We start from the raw sequence: 18,339 nt of genomic DNA, 5'->3' as shown, positions 1-18,339 counted from the left end.
ACTCATTACCAAGATACCTCCTTCTATGACTTCTGAAAAGGAGGAGGGCTGGAGTTTTGTGAAAAGTCAACCTCCAATTTAAGTATTATTTCAAACACATGTATCAGGAAGCCTCTATACTGTTTCCAACAGCTACTAGGACATGTACAATGATGATCTAATACTTCCCAATTCACTGGTAAGAAAAATCAGTGACAGTGTTTGCTTAAAGGCAAGGAAGGTTTTATTTAAGTGAGTAATCTGTTATAAGATTTTAAAAACCAGCTCACATCAAAATCTATAGCAGTTGTAGAAATCTTACTCCTTATTTCATATTAAGAAATTCATTATTGTACATTTTGTGATCTTTACAAGGCAGCCATAAGAAATATAAACATTTGTCACCAGATAGAACCTTCTCACTGACAAACAATATTTAAAGTATGCACTTAATAAAACTACAGACTGAAAGAACACCTACAATTTCAAGTTTCCTTGTATGAATTCAGTTGTAAATGGACTGCCCCTTTTCTGCCCCACAAATAGAAAAATAACTTATGCAGAAGGTTTGGGGTTTTGTGAGAGAACTGCCATTCTGGGCTGTACACCAGTCATCCGGGAATAACCGTACCTTTCAAACTTGCTATCTGTAAATCATGTTTCAATGTTGCACTCTCTAGTATACCATCCCCTAGCATGTCACAGTAAACCTTTCTCTCTTTCTTTCCCCTCATAAATTCTGTACATCCTTACAATGAACTGTCGGATTTGTTTCATATTCCCCACATCCCCCAAATTCAATCCAGTTTCAAAGGTAGCTTAATGAGATAAATACAAGTAGAGGGTAAACTGTAACAATCCCTGTAAGCTGGGCTTGAACTAAAATGAAAGAAAGAGGAATTGCCAACCCCTGACTTCAATTCCAGAATCCACAGCACAGGATTCTAGCTGCTCCAGGCCATTTCTTATGTCTGAAAAATAAAACTTTTCATCCAGAAAATGTGTTATTACTTCCATTTTTTATGAGTGAGTCTGAATTTAGGATCATCTGTAGGAACCTATATTTAACTTGAGTGACTAAACATCATGGAAGTCTTAATTACCTTGACAAACCCACAATTTCTGCTGAAGCTGTGAACAAGGACCACAAGGAATCATTGCTCTTAGAGAAGCTGAGGCCAGAGACTGGAAAGTTTTGTGTCTATAGGAATTCTATCTTGTACCAGCTCCAGATGAGGATGGAAAGTACCACTTTCTCCCCTGCAAGCCGGACATGAACAAATCAATGCAGAGATCTGATGTTCAGATTCCAATCAGAAAAATGATGAAATGAGCGTGCACAATCTCTTCTCTCCATTTTTAAGCCAATGAGCTTATCAAAAAGGTGCCCGTGCTCCAGTTATCTATACTATTATGATGTGCTCACCTTTTCATGGCTTAGATGACAAGAGGGGGAAAAAACCTAGGGGAAATCCTATTTGTTCAGTAAAAAAATGTTGCATGTAAAAATTTAAAAAACTAAAAATACCTAGGTTTCAGGTATTATTAAAAACACTCATAAACAAAGTTTTTACAAATTTAAAATAGAAAACAATATAGAAAACAGGAAAAAATTCTTTTTTTCCCTTTCCAAATTTATTCTGTGAAGTACATGATGATACTATGGAGCTAAATATTGGGGATTTGCTTAAATACACACATTAGAAGTGTCCTGGATAAAGAAAGACTGCAATGTATAAACAGAACAACTGTTTGCCAACAAATTGGCAAACAAAGGCAATTTTGCAGAATGGTGGGTCTTCTGGATAAAGTGTCATTGTCCTGTGTAGACTAAGGTATATAATCTTTTTTCTCTAGTTTACTGACAGTTCCACTTCTGCATAGCCAGTGAAAGTTTTAGCTGTTTAGAAGTGACTTCCCTAGGTATTAGAGGAACAGGTGAAGTAATCTGTAAAAATTAAGACCAGTTTAATGTAAACAAATCAAAATGACAGCTCTCATGAACCCCAGTGAACAAGAGTTATCAACAGTGTCCTTTTTACAGCTAACAAAATTTTATGCTGAATAGATATAAACCATGCCACAAAACTAAACTAGAATACTCTGATCAAGCAAGAATCTATTCCAAGAGCACTAGTGTATCAAACAAAAACAAGTTATTAAAAATAAGCAGATTTGGACCGAGATCACTATTTGGGTCTGTGGAATAGTCTGCCTTCTATACAATGGTATCTTTTTCCAAACTTACCTAACCAGACAACAAAACTGAACAAACAGCCATTGTTGGTGTTGTTTTGTTGGTTTTTGGTTTTGTTTTGTTTTTTTTAAGTATATTGGTTACAAATTTGTTGTGAAAGCAGAACCAAAACTTTAGTGTCTTCCAGTAGCTACACACACATACACACAGACAAAACCAAAACACTACAGTTGTGAAGGTGTGTTTTTACAATATCTCAGATAACTCTACCACTGCTATTAATCACAGCCATTTTTTACAGTAATTTAAAATGGATCCATATCAACAAGACAACAAAGTAAATGCTTCCAACAGTGGCTTACTTTGCACTGACTTGTACTGCAGCCTTAGCACCCACTGGACTAACAGTTTTGTGTTGTACAATTTCATTTATGCTTCCTCCATTCAGCAGGTTAAAAGAATGTGCTTTTCTGTTACAGACTGGACGCACTAAAGGTGCTGAAACAACTGATGAGTCTTGTATTTCCGTGGGCACCCACCTTAGCCTCTGTCCCTTTCCCTTCTGTGTGTGCTTTAACACTTTCATAGCCTACATAGTTTAAGTGCTGACCACACAGAGACTGCAGCAATGAGGACTTGCAATCAGTGAATAGCATGGCTGTAGGCTCAAACTTATCCTCAGCAAATAGCCTGCTTAGGAGGACAGATCTTCCATGAAAACACAGGTAAAGCTGAAATCCAATTGCAAGCTGAATGCCCATGAACCACTGCATGCAGTTTCATGTGGACAAAATGTGTAACTAAAATTCTGACCACAAAGGAATGTTCTAAGAGAAAACGTAGAATAATTATACTGTAAAACTAGAGATTCCTTAGGCAAACCCAGGACTACCCCAAGTATACCTGGGGGAAAAAAACCCAAAAAATCTCATGAAAAACTAGTTGTTCAACATGCATGAGGTTTCCAGTTATTGCCACAGAACATCTGTTGAACTGCCAGCCTAGTTCTGAGATGCCTAAAATCACAATCACCTTGTTCATGCTCTCAGCTCCAACAGAAGCTGTTTTACCATTTTAGTGGCAACTGGCTGGTGCTTTCAAAACCAGTGCACCTGGCATTTGATGTTTCAGAAGATCAGTTCCTAATTAGCTGGAAGCCTTAACCTCCAAGCTAATGCCTGTATCACTGTTTTGCCAAAGTGCTCAGCTGGAGCATGTGATCAGGAGATAAATCAACTCTATCAATGAGCAGTAAGCAGTGCTGGAATTATGCAAATGCCACTTAAGTTCTTATATACTGTATGGAAACAAAGTTAGGGAAAATATTTTCAGCTTGATTTCAATACCACATGTAGAAACTTTGAAACTGTTACCACTCTAAATCACATGCACACACGTGTATTCGTTTTACTGCTATACACTTGTAATATTCTTAAGGGAAGCCAGCACACTGACTACTATAAAGGTGACAAGGTGACCCGGCCATTAATGAAAATACACAAAATTAGAATTTACATGACACGGTACTCTGCAAAATGACATTATGTCTCCAAGAGTAAAAGACAGCCTTTTCTAGAGAAACCTAGGAGATTTCTCTAACCTTGTGCTCAGACACTTATTTCCTTCAGTACAGGTACAGTCACAAAATTACACCCAGATCTCCCTTCTGAAAAGAAGTCAACCTTTCTACTACAACAACTTAAAACAAAAAACAGATTTTGGAGTCTCTTGGATGATAGAGGTAGATGGCTAAAGCAACAGTAGCTTTGAACTTAGCAGTTGGAACAGTGATTGCTATCAGAAGACTTGTTACGAAACATTCAGTGCTTAGAATGAACTTTGTGATCAGTCAATGTTGCTTTTAGGTCCCCTCAGCAAACTTGAAATTTGCCTAGTGAGTTCCTCACTCACAAGCCTTGTACTCCCATGCCTATTTAAATCTAAGAAGCAGGAGCCTGCTAACAGTGAAGTCACTGGAGGGAAATGGAATCTGGTGTACCCGTGCAATGTCCTCCTAGAGCAGAGCACACAAAAAGAAATGGACTCTGTGATTAGAACTAATACACACAGTGGGCCAAGACAGAGCACAGAATAATTCCTCCAATTTTGTGGGTTAAGGAACTGTGATACTACTGGTAAAGCATTTGCAAACCTGAAGACTGCTTTCAATGTAGTTTGCGAATTATCTTTCCTTTAGCTTTTGTAGCTGCCTGACTTGGTAACAGCATAAAACCCCAGCCCCCTGTAATGTATTTACCTGCTCCCAGTAAGTTTGAACTTCCAAACTTTTTACATCTTTCCTAAATCATTTTAATGTGTTCCCTTAAAGGACGCATTACACCAAAAAAAATTACTGATGTGCCAGAGATATTTCAGGAAGTTTGAAATAGATAACTGATAATCTTGCTAAGTTATGTCTGAAAATATAAATCAAGGATCTCCCTTTATAAGATATTTTGTTGCCTTTTAAGTCAAAAGCTGCATTCCTATGCCCTTCCAAAAGCACACTGAAACTTAAGGGTTAACAGGGAGCAGAGACTTAAGTTTACTTTTGCAGTGTCTTGATAGTATTCCATCGCACTTCTTACTTGTTTTACCATCAACTATCAAAATCATTAACCAACTTGCTGAGACACTGTTTCTGGTATACAAAAACCTGAAAGGGGAGTGGGGAGGCACAACACCCTCTCCACCCCAATTCCCTGAAATGAAAAACTAACAAACCAACCTGAAAAAGAAATGTCCTATTGACTTCGAGCTTTCTCAGTGTCAATAGTCTTGTTGTAACTTTTAAAAAAAGGGGGTTTTATGTGCACTTATAACTTCATTGCAGGTTTTAAAACATGCATCAGTTTAGTCATGAAAGTTCTCTTGATGAATTTCTCTCAGTGGAAGTATCTGCATGAAGAATCTGCAAACTGCTACTATGTTTAACTACAACACTTCAGAAATATTACTACTTACACTACTTAAGGAAAATGTCACATATTTTACTTCTAGTAAGTCCACTGGGAGATCAAATTTAAATCTGTACAAAAATGTCTATTTGGCACCTGTAATTTGGCATGTCCATTCTCTGAAACTCAAATACTGTAATTCTGAATGCTACAGATTGTCTTAACACAACAGTTGCTATAAAGCATGAGAAGGTAAACAATTCACCGATATACCTCATTACTTTTCTTTTCCTCCAGTGTAAAGATTCTCCTGGAGTTTGCAGATCCCTTAGTAAAAGGGTTGCCTTTAGCTTACCCTCTTAAGATCTGACTCTCGGACTGAGAAGGGCAAAGCCATCTCCTTACCGAAGCAGTCCACACATTTCTGCACAGTCACCAAATTCCACAAAACAGTGTGAGCTTCGTACAGTTGCACATTATTTGTTTATAGCAACACTAACTGCTTCAAACTGTGGCAGACACATTTATTTTTAACATGAAGTTTTTATAATTTGGTTCATAAGTGAAGTTCTCATTTATTTGTCCAGCACCTCACACAAACATGAGTGCCCATGTTGGAGTCTGTTTAACATCACTGCAAGCTGAAAGGGCTTAAAGCACCCAAATAGCATATTGTTATACAAACTCTGACCACCTGTTATTGTAGTTCCCACCTCTGCTTCCCTTGCAAGTGTGCCACTTTACTGAAAAGTGGAAACAGACAGGACTATTTAAAGTGTAAACCTTCTCTGTAACCTATGCAACCTACCATTTTATACTGGTTTGGATGCAGCTAGTTAGCTCATACCACAACCCTTCTTCTGAGTAAAATCAGCTTGCTTTAGCTCTTTCTCTTATTGCACATATTATATCTGTTGTAAAAAATAATCAAAGATATTTCCTTTTGCTTTGATGTTGTAACCACTTGCAATAGTTTTAGGTTGTTTTAAAATCTCCCAATAAACATGACAAGAGGAGCAAACTGCAAGTTCCCCACTTGGTATAAGAAGGCAGATTTCAGAACAGGGAAGACTCCGAGGTACAGGTTCCCATCTACATCTCTCAGTTTGGAGCTGCCTAAATATTATCTTTGAGGCATACCTACAAGTTTAATGAGGGTGCACCCAAGATCTACATTCCCAATCTTCCTAGGGAGCAGATTCAAATTTGTGAACACCTCGAACCCAAGCAATGGAGGGCAAATGCCTGTCATGATCTTTGTCTGATTCAGGCTGGCTCTGGGCACGCTCTGGCTTGGGGTTCAAGGAAGGTGGGTCAGGCTGCTGCACAGACATAGTCCTGCGGAGGTGGTTCCTCTTGCGCAGAAACTCAGGTTGGGAGTGGAGGCCAAAGCTACCTTTTCTCAAGATCATGCGAGAGTTGTTCTTTTTGGGTCGTGAATGGAGACTGAACTCCAGCGAGGCCAAGTGGGCTGCATAACCTTCACTGAGGAACTGAAATAGGAAGAAAAGAAAGAGAGTGACAAATTACTGCTGCCTTAATCTATGAGCTCTATGAGGAGTTAAGTTTTGATCTTTGGCACCCCAGTTAGACACCTACAGAGTGCTAATACTCCTCTCAATTTTTTTTTCAGTGACCTGTTCCATTTTGTCATTCAGCAATATGCAATGCATGCACTTGTAGATACAACCTGTGACTGCTCAATTCTCTTTACCATTCACCTTGCCAAAAAATGCCTCATTTGTACCCAAAATTGTCCTTTGAAACACTGTCGCTGCTCTGAGGGGTGTGTGTTTGCACATGCATTCATGCATTTCCTTGTCTTCAACGGGACTTCCTGATTGAGTAGCAAGAGTTACTTACTTGACACTGTGCCTGGTATTTCTTTGTGGGTCGTCCAACTATGTAGATCTGGGATGGTGACAGAGCCAAGACACTGTACACAGAAATATCCTTCATGGAACCATATGCGGCACAGATTTTGATGTGGCACTGAAACAAATATTACTTCCAAAGTGAACGCTCTCTTGAACACCCTGCAACTATGAGGCTGGCATTTGATTTGCAATGAAGCAGCACGAGTTCATTGTTACAATCTCATTCTGTAAACTGCAGATACCTAAATCTGCCTGCTTGCATGCCAGCAAGAACTACAGCTATGCACACAGGAAAAACCAAGCAGTTCATTTATTTATTTATCATGATAGGAGGTCCCTTTGATGTTTTATCAGCCTTCCTTGCTCTTTAAAAAATGAAAAAAGAAATGAGGAATGGCAAAAAGACTTTGTGATGACTAGTGAGATTCACTGTTCAGGAATAAGGGAGATCTCTTACTTTACTGAATGACATTCACTGTAAAGAGGTTCTAAGGCTATTAATAGGTTTCTAGTACCTCTTGCATGAGATTCCGGAGAAAAATGGTCTTTTGTCGCAGTGGGTCATGAACCAGTCCATCTGAGAAGAAGATCATCCCTTGTGGGAAGTTGTGTTGAGACAACCATGAAACCACACGCTGTTTTTGCATATCTGGACGGCCAGTGATATAGATAATCAGATATCCCAGGTCCTGCCAATGCCTGTCAGAAATAGCAGGCAAATTATGCAGGTGCAGGAAGAGAAACAATACTCACAGGTCAGATCAGCATCTTTTCTTAGCCCCGTTAGAAGCTGGATGTTATCCTTCAACAAGTGAAGAGCAGCATGCGCAAGTTTCTGCTCCTATCAAGCAATTAAGTAATACTGTCTACACCTTGAGGGAGACAGAGGAAAGCAAGAGAGACTCTTATACAAAATATTATCTACAATATGAGAGCTATTTAAAAATGTAATTAGAACAGACCTTGCTACACATCAAGCTCTGCTACCTTTGAAACCTTAATTTAGTTTGCCTCCAAAAAACATTCTTGCATTCACAGCACCTGATACTTCAGAAGTACAAGTACATCCTTATGTGAAGTTAATGAAACACAAAATACTCATGGAATCATTATTAATTCACTGCACAGACTTCAAGACCATATTCCCGAGAAGCAACTTTTAACCTTTAGGCAATTTAAACTACGAATTTCAAAGTAATCCACAGCATTCTAGGATTCCTCTGAAAATCAGGCAGACCTGCTGTCCAAGCAAATATAGAAATGGATCTGCAAAGAATCTTGGCCCTTACAGAATTGCTGTTTATTAAGTAAAAAACCCCTTTTCCTTCCTACTGTGTTCAGTAGCCAGAGAGTTAGCGTTCAAGCCTCACTTACCTGACAACATCAACGGCCCCTGCTCGGACTTTGGGGTCACTTCCCATAATTGAAACACTTGCTGCAAATGAACCATCAATGCTGAACACAACACATTCCATTCCTCGGGGAAGTACCGTCAGGTAACTTGCAGCACTGCTCTGGTCCCCTCTGGAGAGTCAAAGCAATAAATTCATTTAAAGAGCAAAATATCAGAATGTATTTTCTACAAGTTTTAGTTAATATTTGAAATTAGTTCTGTCTGGACCTACAGCTTTAAAAATCACTGTCAAATAGGGCTTCTGATTCCAGTCCTACATGGGGCAATTAAAACTTACACTTTTAGAAAACATCTTTCCAAAGAGAAATTTGGAAGCTAATGTCAATAAGAAATCACACGTGTACAAATAGCTAAAAGAATTAGGGGGAAAAAACCCAAACCGGCCTGAAGTACTTTAACTACTACTCAAACTTTCTCCATAAGCTAAACAGCTGGTATTACAAGCATGAGCTATCCCTCTAGCATTGCAAATTACAATGGGAATGCCAGTCCAGAAAAGTTAAAAAAAAAAAGCCCACCCCAAAACAACACAGTCATAAAGGGCTCTTCGCATGGAAAAGAATGTGAAATGGAATCTTTTCCTCACAATGTCTTTTCCCCAAGAGGTCTGCATGTCAAAAAATTGATAAATCACAAGGCAATCCAAAGCTCTTCCCATCCCACCACCTCATGTTCCCTAAAAAAATGTAATCGGAAACCACACTTTCTTTCCTTTAGAAATATTATTGTATGATCTAGAAAGTTATATTTGGTGATGCAGATTCTTAAAATATGTGCTGATAGCTTAACGAGCAAAAACAGGACTGTTTCTTTTGTTCCTCTTTGAAACTTACGCAGTCTAAAGCTTCACTTCTGAATACAACCTAATTTCTGTTCTAGTAACTCTCTTTTCTTGAATTTATATTACATTGAGGTAAAACATTTTCTCCTGCTCAATTAGCACTACATAAGATTGTAAACTAATTTTGGACCTTTTTATCTGGTGGGTAACAACATTCTGCTTCAGTTAAATTTTCCCCACTGATTTAATCTCCAAAGTAGGGATTCAGAGAAGTTTTTACTCAGTTTTGAAGTTCCTTCCTGATCACAGCTTTAGTTCCAGCTTGGAGCTATTACCTGACCACCATTTTGATGGGATACACACCAACTCTCAGTCTCTTCTGTTCAGGTATGTTGTACGATATCCGGCCACTGCTGTTGGATATCTCTGTGTCAAAGTACACCCACCTACCCGAAGATGGCTCAGTCATTATGAAGATATCCACCTGCAAAAAACAACAAACAGTGATCTAGTGGGATAATCAGCAAAACATCCCCTATTTGCAGGGCCTGTCAAGCCTAGATCATATTAGTATCTCCAACCATGGTTGATACTAAAAGCTTACAAGGAAGTTTTGCAGGAACTTCAAAACTCAGTAAAAACTTCACAGGGGGCCCCCTCAATTAGCAAATGCTTCCTAACATACAACACAAGGGCTTATTGCCTTCATAATTTAAAGCACTCAGCTTAGCACTGCAGGTGTCAAACATAGGAATAGACCTCAGAAATCTGACAGAAGGCCTAAACTAGGAAGAAAATAATTTCAACTTGCATGCATATATGACATTTTTCAGTACTTAACGTACAAAATGGAAAATGTCATCTGATTATTAGCAAAATGAAATCTTTCTCAAATCATAACCTTACCTACAAATGCAAAACCAGAACACTTCAAATTATCAAAAGATTTCATCAATATGGGTTTCTTCAACTGAAACACGTAAAGGATATTAAATACTTTGCTGGACCTGAAACAGGCCAAGTGAAGCCTCCATGCTTCAGTTTTACCCTCAGCTCAGCAGCATTGTTCCCTTAATGGGCACAGAAAATCTTACAATCTCAGTGGATATAAACCAACGTGTTCACTTGATGCTTGGCTCTATCAGCTGTAAGCCTGGCTTTTGCAGGCAGCTTTAGGAATGACAGTTTCAACTGTGTCACGTCACTACTAATCTCTAAAACTAATCTTTACTTGCCTGTGTATAAGAGAAGCCATAGCCACGCAGCCCCCAGAATGCCTATTCCTTTATCCACTTGTTTTACTTGGATAGGATGATACACAATTTTCCCTTAGTGGTTTGTCAAACCAAATTTCCTCCTTGCTCAGAGAGTTAATTGTCTCCAGTAGGTGGTACAGCTGGATGGCAGGTTCAGAAATCACTGCACAGCACACTCACCACTAACCAAAGGAGACAGCCAGCATCAGGTAAGAGAGGTGAAAGCTGAGAAAAAAGTCAGCTTTCAGGAAAGCCTACTTAGAGCATATTTTTGCTGAAGTAGTGGGGGCTAGTGATGTACTTCCCCTCACTGTAAGGCTTTCTCTGATACTATACATGTGTGCTACATAGAACAACTGTTTCTACCAAAATGAGAAAATTGAGTACTCAGACTTCACCTTTTCACCTGTTAAAGCCACCATGTCCAGAGGTCCATACATAAAGCGCCCAACTAGTACTTGAGGACCATCTTCTGCTGCAATGACATCATTAGCTCGGTGATTAGCAGTCACATTCTGAAATAAGAGCAGAAGGTGGGAAGTGTAGTGTTTGCTTTTGTAATGAGGCTACTCTCTCTATTATGTTATGAACAGTGACACAGAGACACAGTGCTGGACAGTGTGTCTGAGGTACATCACTGCACCTGAGAACGCTGAGCAGAACTGTGCTCCCATTTCAGCTGGAGCCTGATTTCCACTGATGGTGGGTTCCTGAATAGACTTTCTAGTGAGAGTGCTCAAGACAACACATAAGAGAGAACACTTAAGTGAATGCAAATTATCTTTCACTTCAAGTGGTGCCATAGATTCATCAGTTGTTTAAAGAAATATTCTTTCTCCCAACAGGTAGTGATAAACAAAAGTAAATTGTTCCCATTCCCTAACTGTTAATTTGCTTGCCTCTAGATTAGGTGAAGAGGTTATTACTCTTTAGTAATATTCAGTTATGTAAACTCTTTATCCAGTAGATCAAACTCCATTTAAATTTCTGCCAAGCCCATGTTCCATGGCTGCCAGATATATTTAGATTTAAACTTACTCTCAATTTGACATGTGTCCTTTTGCGTAGCCATTTTTCTCGTGGATTAGATGGACTTAGTGTTTCTGGATCCATGTTGTCATTTTCCTTGAAATTTGTATTTTCATACCTCATCACCTGAAATCATATTAACATTTTAATAAATAGTGTGTGGCCTGGGGAGTCCTGGTACTTGGCAAAGAAAGAGAAAATTATACTGCTGCTACAGCTGAATGACACTACGGAGCCAAAAGCACAATGGAAGTAGTGAGACATACAGGCCATATGCTCCCATTAATTGTACAGACAAATAAACTGCTTTCACTCTGTTGGTCAACACTTAATCTTAAATACTTATTGAACAGCTTTTCCATTCACATCAGATTGCACAATTCTCCAGAGAAAATGGTGAAAACATTAGGCTGGTATCAAGTGACAGTCACATAGTCTGCCTACGGTCTGCAAAGTCACTAAAGCAGCTTAAGATCACAGAAGCCTTTTTAAATGTCCTTTATGTGGCAAAGGTCAGACTCCTGACACCATCTCTGTTGATCTTCTATACATCTACTCAGACAGAATGGTTCTTATCACCTTTTGGGTATTACTCACCACTGCAGTAGCTGATAGCCTCAGGATTTGGCTTGGGGGTAGTAACATCCAAAGACAATTAGAGAATCATAGAAAATCCTGAGATGGAAGGGACCCTCAAGGATCACTGAAGTCCAGCTTGTGAACATGCAGAACTCTAACATGTTATACAAACTACACATTCTTACAACCTAAATATCACACACTGATCAAGAAATGTGCACGTCCAACTCAGATTTCAGGACACAACTCACAGAATTCAGGATCAGGGTGTGGGTTACGCCACATTTCAATTGAAACCACAAGCTCTGTCTTACTGAAATCTGTGGGTTCCACCCTGCAATCACAGATACTCATCCTGACTGAGAAATAGCTTAGTCTATCTCTTTCGCAAGCTGGCAGAAAATTTCTCAAGTTGAACAACTGGTTTTCTGCGCTAAAGTCTTCCACTCTGAGCACCCTTGCTAGAAGAGTGGTCTAGAATCATTTGAAAAGATGTCTTATATGAATTCCCTTGAGCAAAATCCTGCTGCGTTCAGAATTACCAAAGCTGTTGGGTTGCAACAAATCACAGGAACGCTGAGAAGTCAGCATGTCTTAACAAATTGATATAAATTGTATTCAGTGGAGGTCATGTGCAGGAAATATATGCACCCACAGGGCATTCAGGAGCCATTAGCCTTAATCTTAAGCCCTAACAAGTGCTGAAGGTCCAGACTGTGCTGCTGTAACTAACTAGTCCTTTATGTAGTGCTGTAAGCTCACATATTGCTTTACAGGCACGTTGCAAATGCTTGAAGGGCTTATGAAATTCTAAAAGCTGCAATGCACATAACAAGGCTAGGAAAGACATGACAATGCAACTTCATAGGAATGCACAAAAATAACAAGTAGAATACAGCTGGAATGGTTGCTAACAAGACAACTGGGCTAAGGAAGGAACTTGAAAGGAAAGATGGAAGAAAGGTCTGATGGGTTTAATGCAAAAAACATCCTTAGAGAGAAGAAAAGTGCTATTAAGAAGAAAAGCACTATAAGAGAGTTGCAAAGGTGAGGAGAAACATCTCTCTACTATTGTCTAGCGTTCCTCAGTCAGAAAAAACAGGGATTTGCATCCTGTCGCTTGTAGTAGAAACTGCTCCTCTACTTCGGGATGAGCATCAAATAAGATTCCTCTTTTGGAAACTGTTCTTTTTCATGGAAAAACTCTTCAGTGACTTTTGCTTTGCCTTGATTATGGTGACACTAGTTATAAACAAAGTTTTTTTAAATTTGGATGGTCTGAAAGGACAGCAAGAGGTTGAAGAAATCTTAATTTCATCCATTAAAAACAGCAATCAAAAAAGCCTCTGCCAGTGGTCTGGTTGCTAGACAGATGATCTGCTGTACACTCCACTCACATGCCACAGACAGACAGGGGCTGTACATCTGCACTGTCTGACCCAGCAGTAGTTCTGGGCTGGAGGGAACTAAGCCTCTGAGATCTCATTCCCCGGAGCTACCAGGTGAACTAACACCATTGACACTAAGCACTGGGAACAGGAGCTGGAGGGAGTTCACACTCAGAGACCAGCTAAAAGTAGCTGTGAGAGTGGCATGCACACTGACATCTGCCAAACACACAGACTGATTCTTGCGTTAATCCAAATTAAACTGCTTGTGACTGGCTTTCGTGTGAGGGTTACTATGGATTCTTGGAAGAACGCTTATTCTGCAGGTTTTAACTTGAATACCACTTCATTTTTTTCTGTTAGCCCAGGTGAGATTTCTCAGCCTTGTCCCTTTCCCTATATGTCAGAGTACTGCATTTTCAGTAAGTGACTGTGCCTAATTATGGACACAGTAAGAAAAACGGACCCATAGTACTACTCAGAAATAAATTCTGAGGAGAAAGTGCTTGCAATGCCTCAAAACACTCCTGTAAAGGAGAGACTCAATTTTTTTACAGAAGCAGTACTTTCAAACTGCTGGTTTACTATCAAGTGTATGCTAATGATATGATATTTAGTAGGGAGATATATAATTACGTAAGCCTGGAGATAGCCTATTCCTTCAAAAACAGGAGGAAATTAATATATAATACAGGGCTGTAATGATCTGGGGCACAGGAGTGGTAAGTAAGGTATGCATAATAGTGCAATATTCCCAGTCACAAAGTCAGCAGTGCTAATGGTGGGCTCATCATCCCCTTCACCTCTCCAATAAATCCGCATCTGTCATTCTCACATACAGCTGAATGTGATGCAAACACAGTTAGCCACCTAACTGAACTAAAGATTAAAAGACTGACCCTTGGAAAATGCAATTAAAAATCACAAGCCTATCTGCTGCAGATAGAAAAAATAAAAAGATCAATGACCTGTCTTAGAATGAAAGCCACAACGTCTGTTGACTCCCAGTAGCTGGCATGGAAGAGATGCGGAAGGGCCACCGTTGGAAAGGCTGTCAGCACATCTGGACAATACAAGGCATAATCTATTCGTTTTGTTCCCCACCACTTTGCAGTAACTACAAAAAATGAAACAAAATAGCATCACACTTATATATCTTAATAAATTTCTTGCTATCTTTATGTTTCAGCTAGATAATTGACTTAAGTCTTTTGCTTTTTTATCTTGACATTTAGAGTCTGTTGAAGGCATCTATCATACATGAAAGTACTGTTTTTACTAACTGCATCATCACTTAACTGTCTGCAATCAAAACAGTTCTTCTGGGTCCAAGTTCTGGAAACCAGAAATCATCTCAGCATGATTCCCACTGCTTCCTGGTCCATGGAAAATGCACAGTGAAAGACTAGTACTTTTATGATCATAACTGCAATTACTTCCCAAATAGTAAATGGAATATCTATCTGTCTGTCCATCTACCTAACTACAGTCCACAGTAGGACAATATAATGATCTGTAGCACTTTTAATAAGAGATACCAAATCTTATCTATCTATATTGCTTCATGCGTGGAACATAATTGGAAACCCCTGTTACCTAGAAACTGTTATGACTGTTTATGAGTGGTACCTTACTATAAAACTATGACTGCACTTCTATTACTTTATCTATTTAATTACAATCAGAAAAGGGAGATGAGATAAATTGTGTTATATAAAATTTTCTCCCCAAACTTCCAGATACTTTTCCTTTTCATAGTAAACTTTTTCACAGAAACACTGTGGAGGGAAGGGCTGTTGCTACATCCAACAGCACACGGCACCAGGCTTCACTCACTGTTGGTGAGGCATGCTGATGGCAAGCTTTCTGTTGACCCTGAGTTTTCACTGTTTATGCTGGCCAAGCTCAACTTTCTTGTTTTCCCTTGTGGTTGATCAGATGTATTTGGAGATCCAGAACTCTCTTGAGAGAAAGGTATATTCAAAGAGCTGTTCTCAAGGAACAGAGCACTGTGGTTGTGGAGAGCATCACCTGCAGGTTACAGAAATGAAAATAACAACAAAACCAAAAAAGCGATTAACATCATGACTTTGAAATTAGTGTTCATGTGTTCATGAGTATATTTGTTTATTAATTTGTTTTCAAATAGAGTTAGTGAGCGTTTTCCTGAATAATATCACATTTAATGCCCATGAATGAAGCACCGTCCTTCAACGTGACAACAGCATGAACTGATTAGTAAACTACCATTCCATTTGACACCACGAAAGCTCTCATTTTAAGAACTACTTTCACAAGCCCAGGTATCAGAGAAAGGAAAAAAATAAGGGGAAAAAAAATACAGTCACTAGAATTAATTCTTTGTGAATGAAGAACTCAAAATTCCAGAAGGATCTGAAAGTGCTTGCATTTAAATAGGAGGATTTCACATTCACTGAAATACAATACATCTTAAGTGTAAAGAAGAGCAATGATTTAACTCTGAGTAGGAGTTTAAATACAAAACCATACCATGGAACATTTGCTGATCATTAGCACTCAGGAATTTTTATTTTATAACACTTCCAACAGACAGGGTTCCCAGATTTTCATGCTTTGTAAGGGAATCTTCTGACTCAGTGCCTTAGATGAACCCAAAGAGAACACCAGTAGTTTACAAATCACTTCTAAAGCCTCTGTTTCAAGAATCACTGAAAGGGGTTACCTCACAGCAAAGCTGGTAAAATCTACCAAAAAAAGGTTTTCCATTTGAAAAAGAGCCTAAGGGAACTATTCTTCCTATGACAGTTATTTAAAGGAAGGTTCAGTTTTTCAAGACAGCCTTAGCAATATCTCAGTGACCGAACCTGTGCCTAACTAACCAGCAGGATTTCCAAGGTCACAGTCAGGCTTTACAGCAAGTCTGAAAGCAAAGCAGGGTATGAATTTCCATTGAAAGAAAACTCAGAAACAGGGGGTGAGAAGAGAGCACATATTCCCTAGTCTGGACTGTCCCTCACCTTAGCTACCCCTCAAATCAATTAATGAGGAACAGCTACATCTTCACATATTTCAGTGAAGCCAACAACTAGAAACAAACCTTCTGCAACCCAAGATCAAGTGCTGTTTTTCAAACTGATTTGCATCCGATGTACACCATATTTGAGCAGATAAAAGAAAGGCGTTGTTGTACCCTACTACACAGAACAGGTTCTCAAATACAATTCTTCTAGCTCCAACAAATAGAAAACATTGTCATTTTACTGTATTAGCCTCCAACCTTAAACTCCAAATCCTGAGAAACTTTTTCAAATATCCTGTTGAAGCTTGAATTTATGTCTGAATCTCTAGCAAAAAGAATAAATCTATTGCGCAAGCATGTACAGATACAAAGTCCTTTTTTGCAGAACGTGACAAGTCAAAGATACTTCACACCTATATGATTTTATCTTATTTTCTATAAAGTCAAAAAAGCACAACTCCTTCTACTAGCATCTTGGTCATCCATGTATTCCTCTTTCTTGCCCAGAAATTAGTCTATTTCCATTTTCTTCCAGGATTCAAACCATTTTTATCCAACATAATTATTTATTTAGTAGCTCACCTAGGAGGAGAGCAATCAAGATTGCTCAGTGCTCTGATCTGTCCTAGTACATAACTAAAGTGACCAACAGAAACAATACCTGAAGATCTAGGCAAAGATCTATTACAACTAATTGTAAAAAGAAATTGTTTAAAATAAAGATGTGGAATTTTTCAAGTGACACTTTAACTATAACAGTGGTATTGCCTTCCAACTGCTCTGTAACAAAACTAGTATCAATCTCATAGATACGATAATTTTTTTCTTAGCAATCTTCTTTGGTTCCACACTTGATAAGTATGTCTGTGCCACTCAGTCCCAGATGATTTGGTTTTAGCATATTAGCACACTGGTATCTCAAATCCTCTTGAGCTGTGGAAGGAGAGAATGCTTAAGAGAACAACAGATAATGAGAGCTATGAAAACAAGCACTGTACCTAATTGGTGAGATCTTCCATCCCCTAGTGGGTATCTCTGGTACCGTGGGACACTGAATGGAGGAAGAAGATGGAATCTTTTTTCCAGCAATGGTTCAAGTCTGCAGGCAGAGGGGTCAGCAGAGTGAAAGAAACTGTACACTTGGCTGCAGGCTGGTCGGACCTGGCACACTTGGATGAGAATGAGACAAAGAGTTCAGTATCGCCCCTTTATGATTTTCAAGGAGTCTACACAGAAATATGGTTAATATGGTCTTCTGCAAACTCCAGATTAGCATACATCTGGCCAGAAGAAATTTAACTACATTGTTTCCTATTTCATATGTAAAGAACACTTCACTGCACACGAGTTTATAGAGACATCACAATCTGAGATGCAGGTAGAGAGCAGATATAAAGAGCAGTCAAAGAAACACATAGAAGCAGGGAAGAAAAAAGAAGTTTAAGAATCCTGTAAGTATGATATTGAGCATTACAGCTGTGATGCTCAGCACTTCAAATATTTACCAGCAAAATGGTTTGCTGGGCCTGTGACATCTAGAGGACTTAAACCTAGATGACAGCAGAAGCAGGCAGGTGACAGAAAGCAGTGCAATTTCTCCAGTCACCTTATGGATGCTCACGTATAGAAATGAGGTTGGTCATACTGTAACAGCACAGCAATGTTTATGATTTTTGCTAAAGGTGTGCAGCTCCTGAAGGTTTGGGGCTACAACTGAGAATGCAAATTTTAAATCATTTACTCAGTTAATAAGACATACTTTTGACTAAACACACAGCCCTGAAAAATAACTTAGATGGGTGATCACATGAGACTGCTAAGGTCTATAAGACAGTCAGTGTGGTCGCTTTTCACAAAATCACACCTCAATCATACTGAATCAAATCAATTCATTACAGGCTCATTAAACTGTACAGTTTGTACAGTACTGCATTACATGTT

General features: G+C 38.9%; 1 protein-coding gene across 7 annotated transcripts in view; it reads right to left on the bottom strand.

The window, feature by feature from the left end:
• Window positions 1-205: 205 nt before the first annotated feature.
• Window positions 206-18,339, bottom strand: part of PITPNM3 (PITPNM family member 3) — a 62,396-nt gene continuing 44,262 nt past the window's right edge. For 5 of the 7 annotated variants that reach the window (XM_027668820.1, XM_027668823.1, XM_027668821.1 and 2 more), the window contains 10 exons: window positions 17,397-17,567; window positions 15,234-15,428; window positions 14,366-14,514; window positions 11,440-11,556; window positions 10,800-10,916; window positions 9,481-9,629; window positions 8,325-8,474; window positions 7,466-7,649; window positions 6,937-7,065; window positions 206-6,566 (listed from right to left, as the gene is read on the bottom strand). In XM_027668820.1, the coding sequence (XP_027524621.1) occupies window positions 6,261-6,566; window positions 6,937-7,065; window positions 7,466-7,649; window positions 8,325-8,474; window positions 9,481-9,629; window positions 10,800-10,916; window positions 11,440-11,556; window positions 14,366-14,514; window positions 15,234-15,428; window positions 17,397-17,567 (1,667 nt within the window). In that variant the 3' untranslated portion in view covers window positions 206-6,260. The remainder of the gene's footprint in view (window positions 6,567-6,936; window positions 7,066-7,465; window positions 7,650-8,324; window positions 8,475-9,480; window positions 9,630-10,799; window positions 10,917-11,439; window positions 11,557-14,365; window positions 14,515-15,233; window positions 15,429-17,396; window positions 17,568-18,339) is intronic. The other 2 variants (XM_027668822.1, XM_027668817.1) reach the window with 2 other exon arrangements.

This window comes from Corapipo altera, unplaced genomic scaffold (assembly GCF_003945725.1).
Source record: "Corapipo altera isolate COAL_440 unplaced genomic scaffold, ASM394572v1 302, whole genome shotgun sequence".
In the NCBI taxonomy this organism is placed as follows: Eukaryota; Metazoa; Chordata; class Aves; order Passeriformes; family Pipridae; genus Corapipo; species Corapipo altera.
Note: the sequence above shows the minus strand (reverse complement) of the source record. Positions and strands in the feature narration are given on the sequence as shown.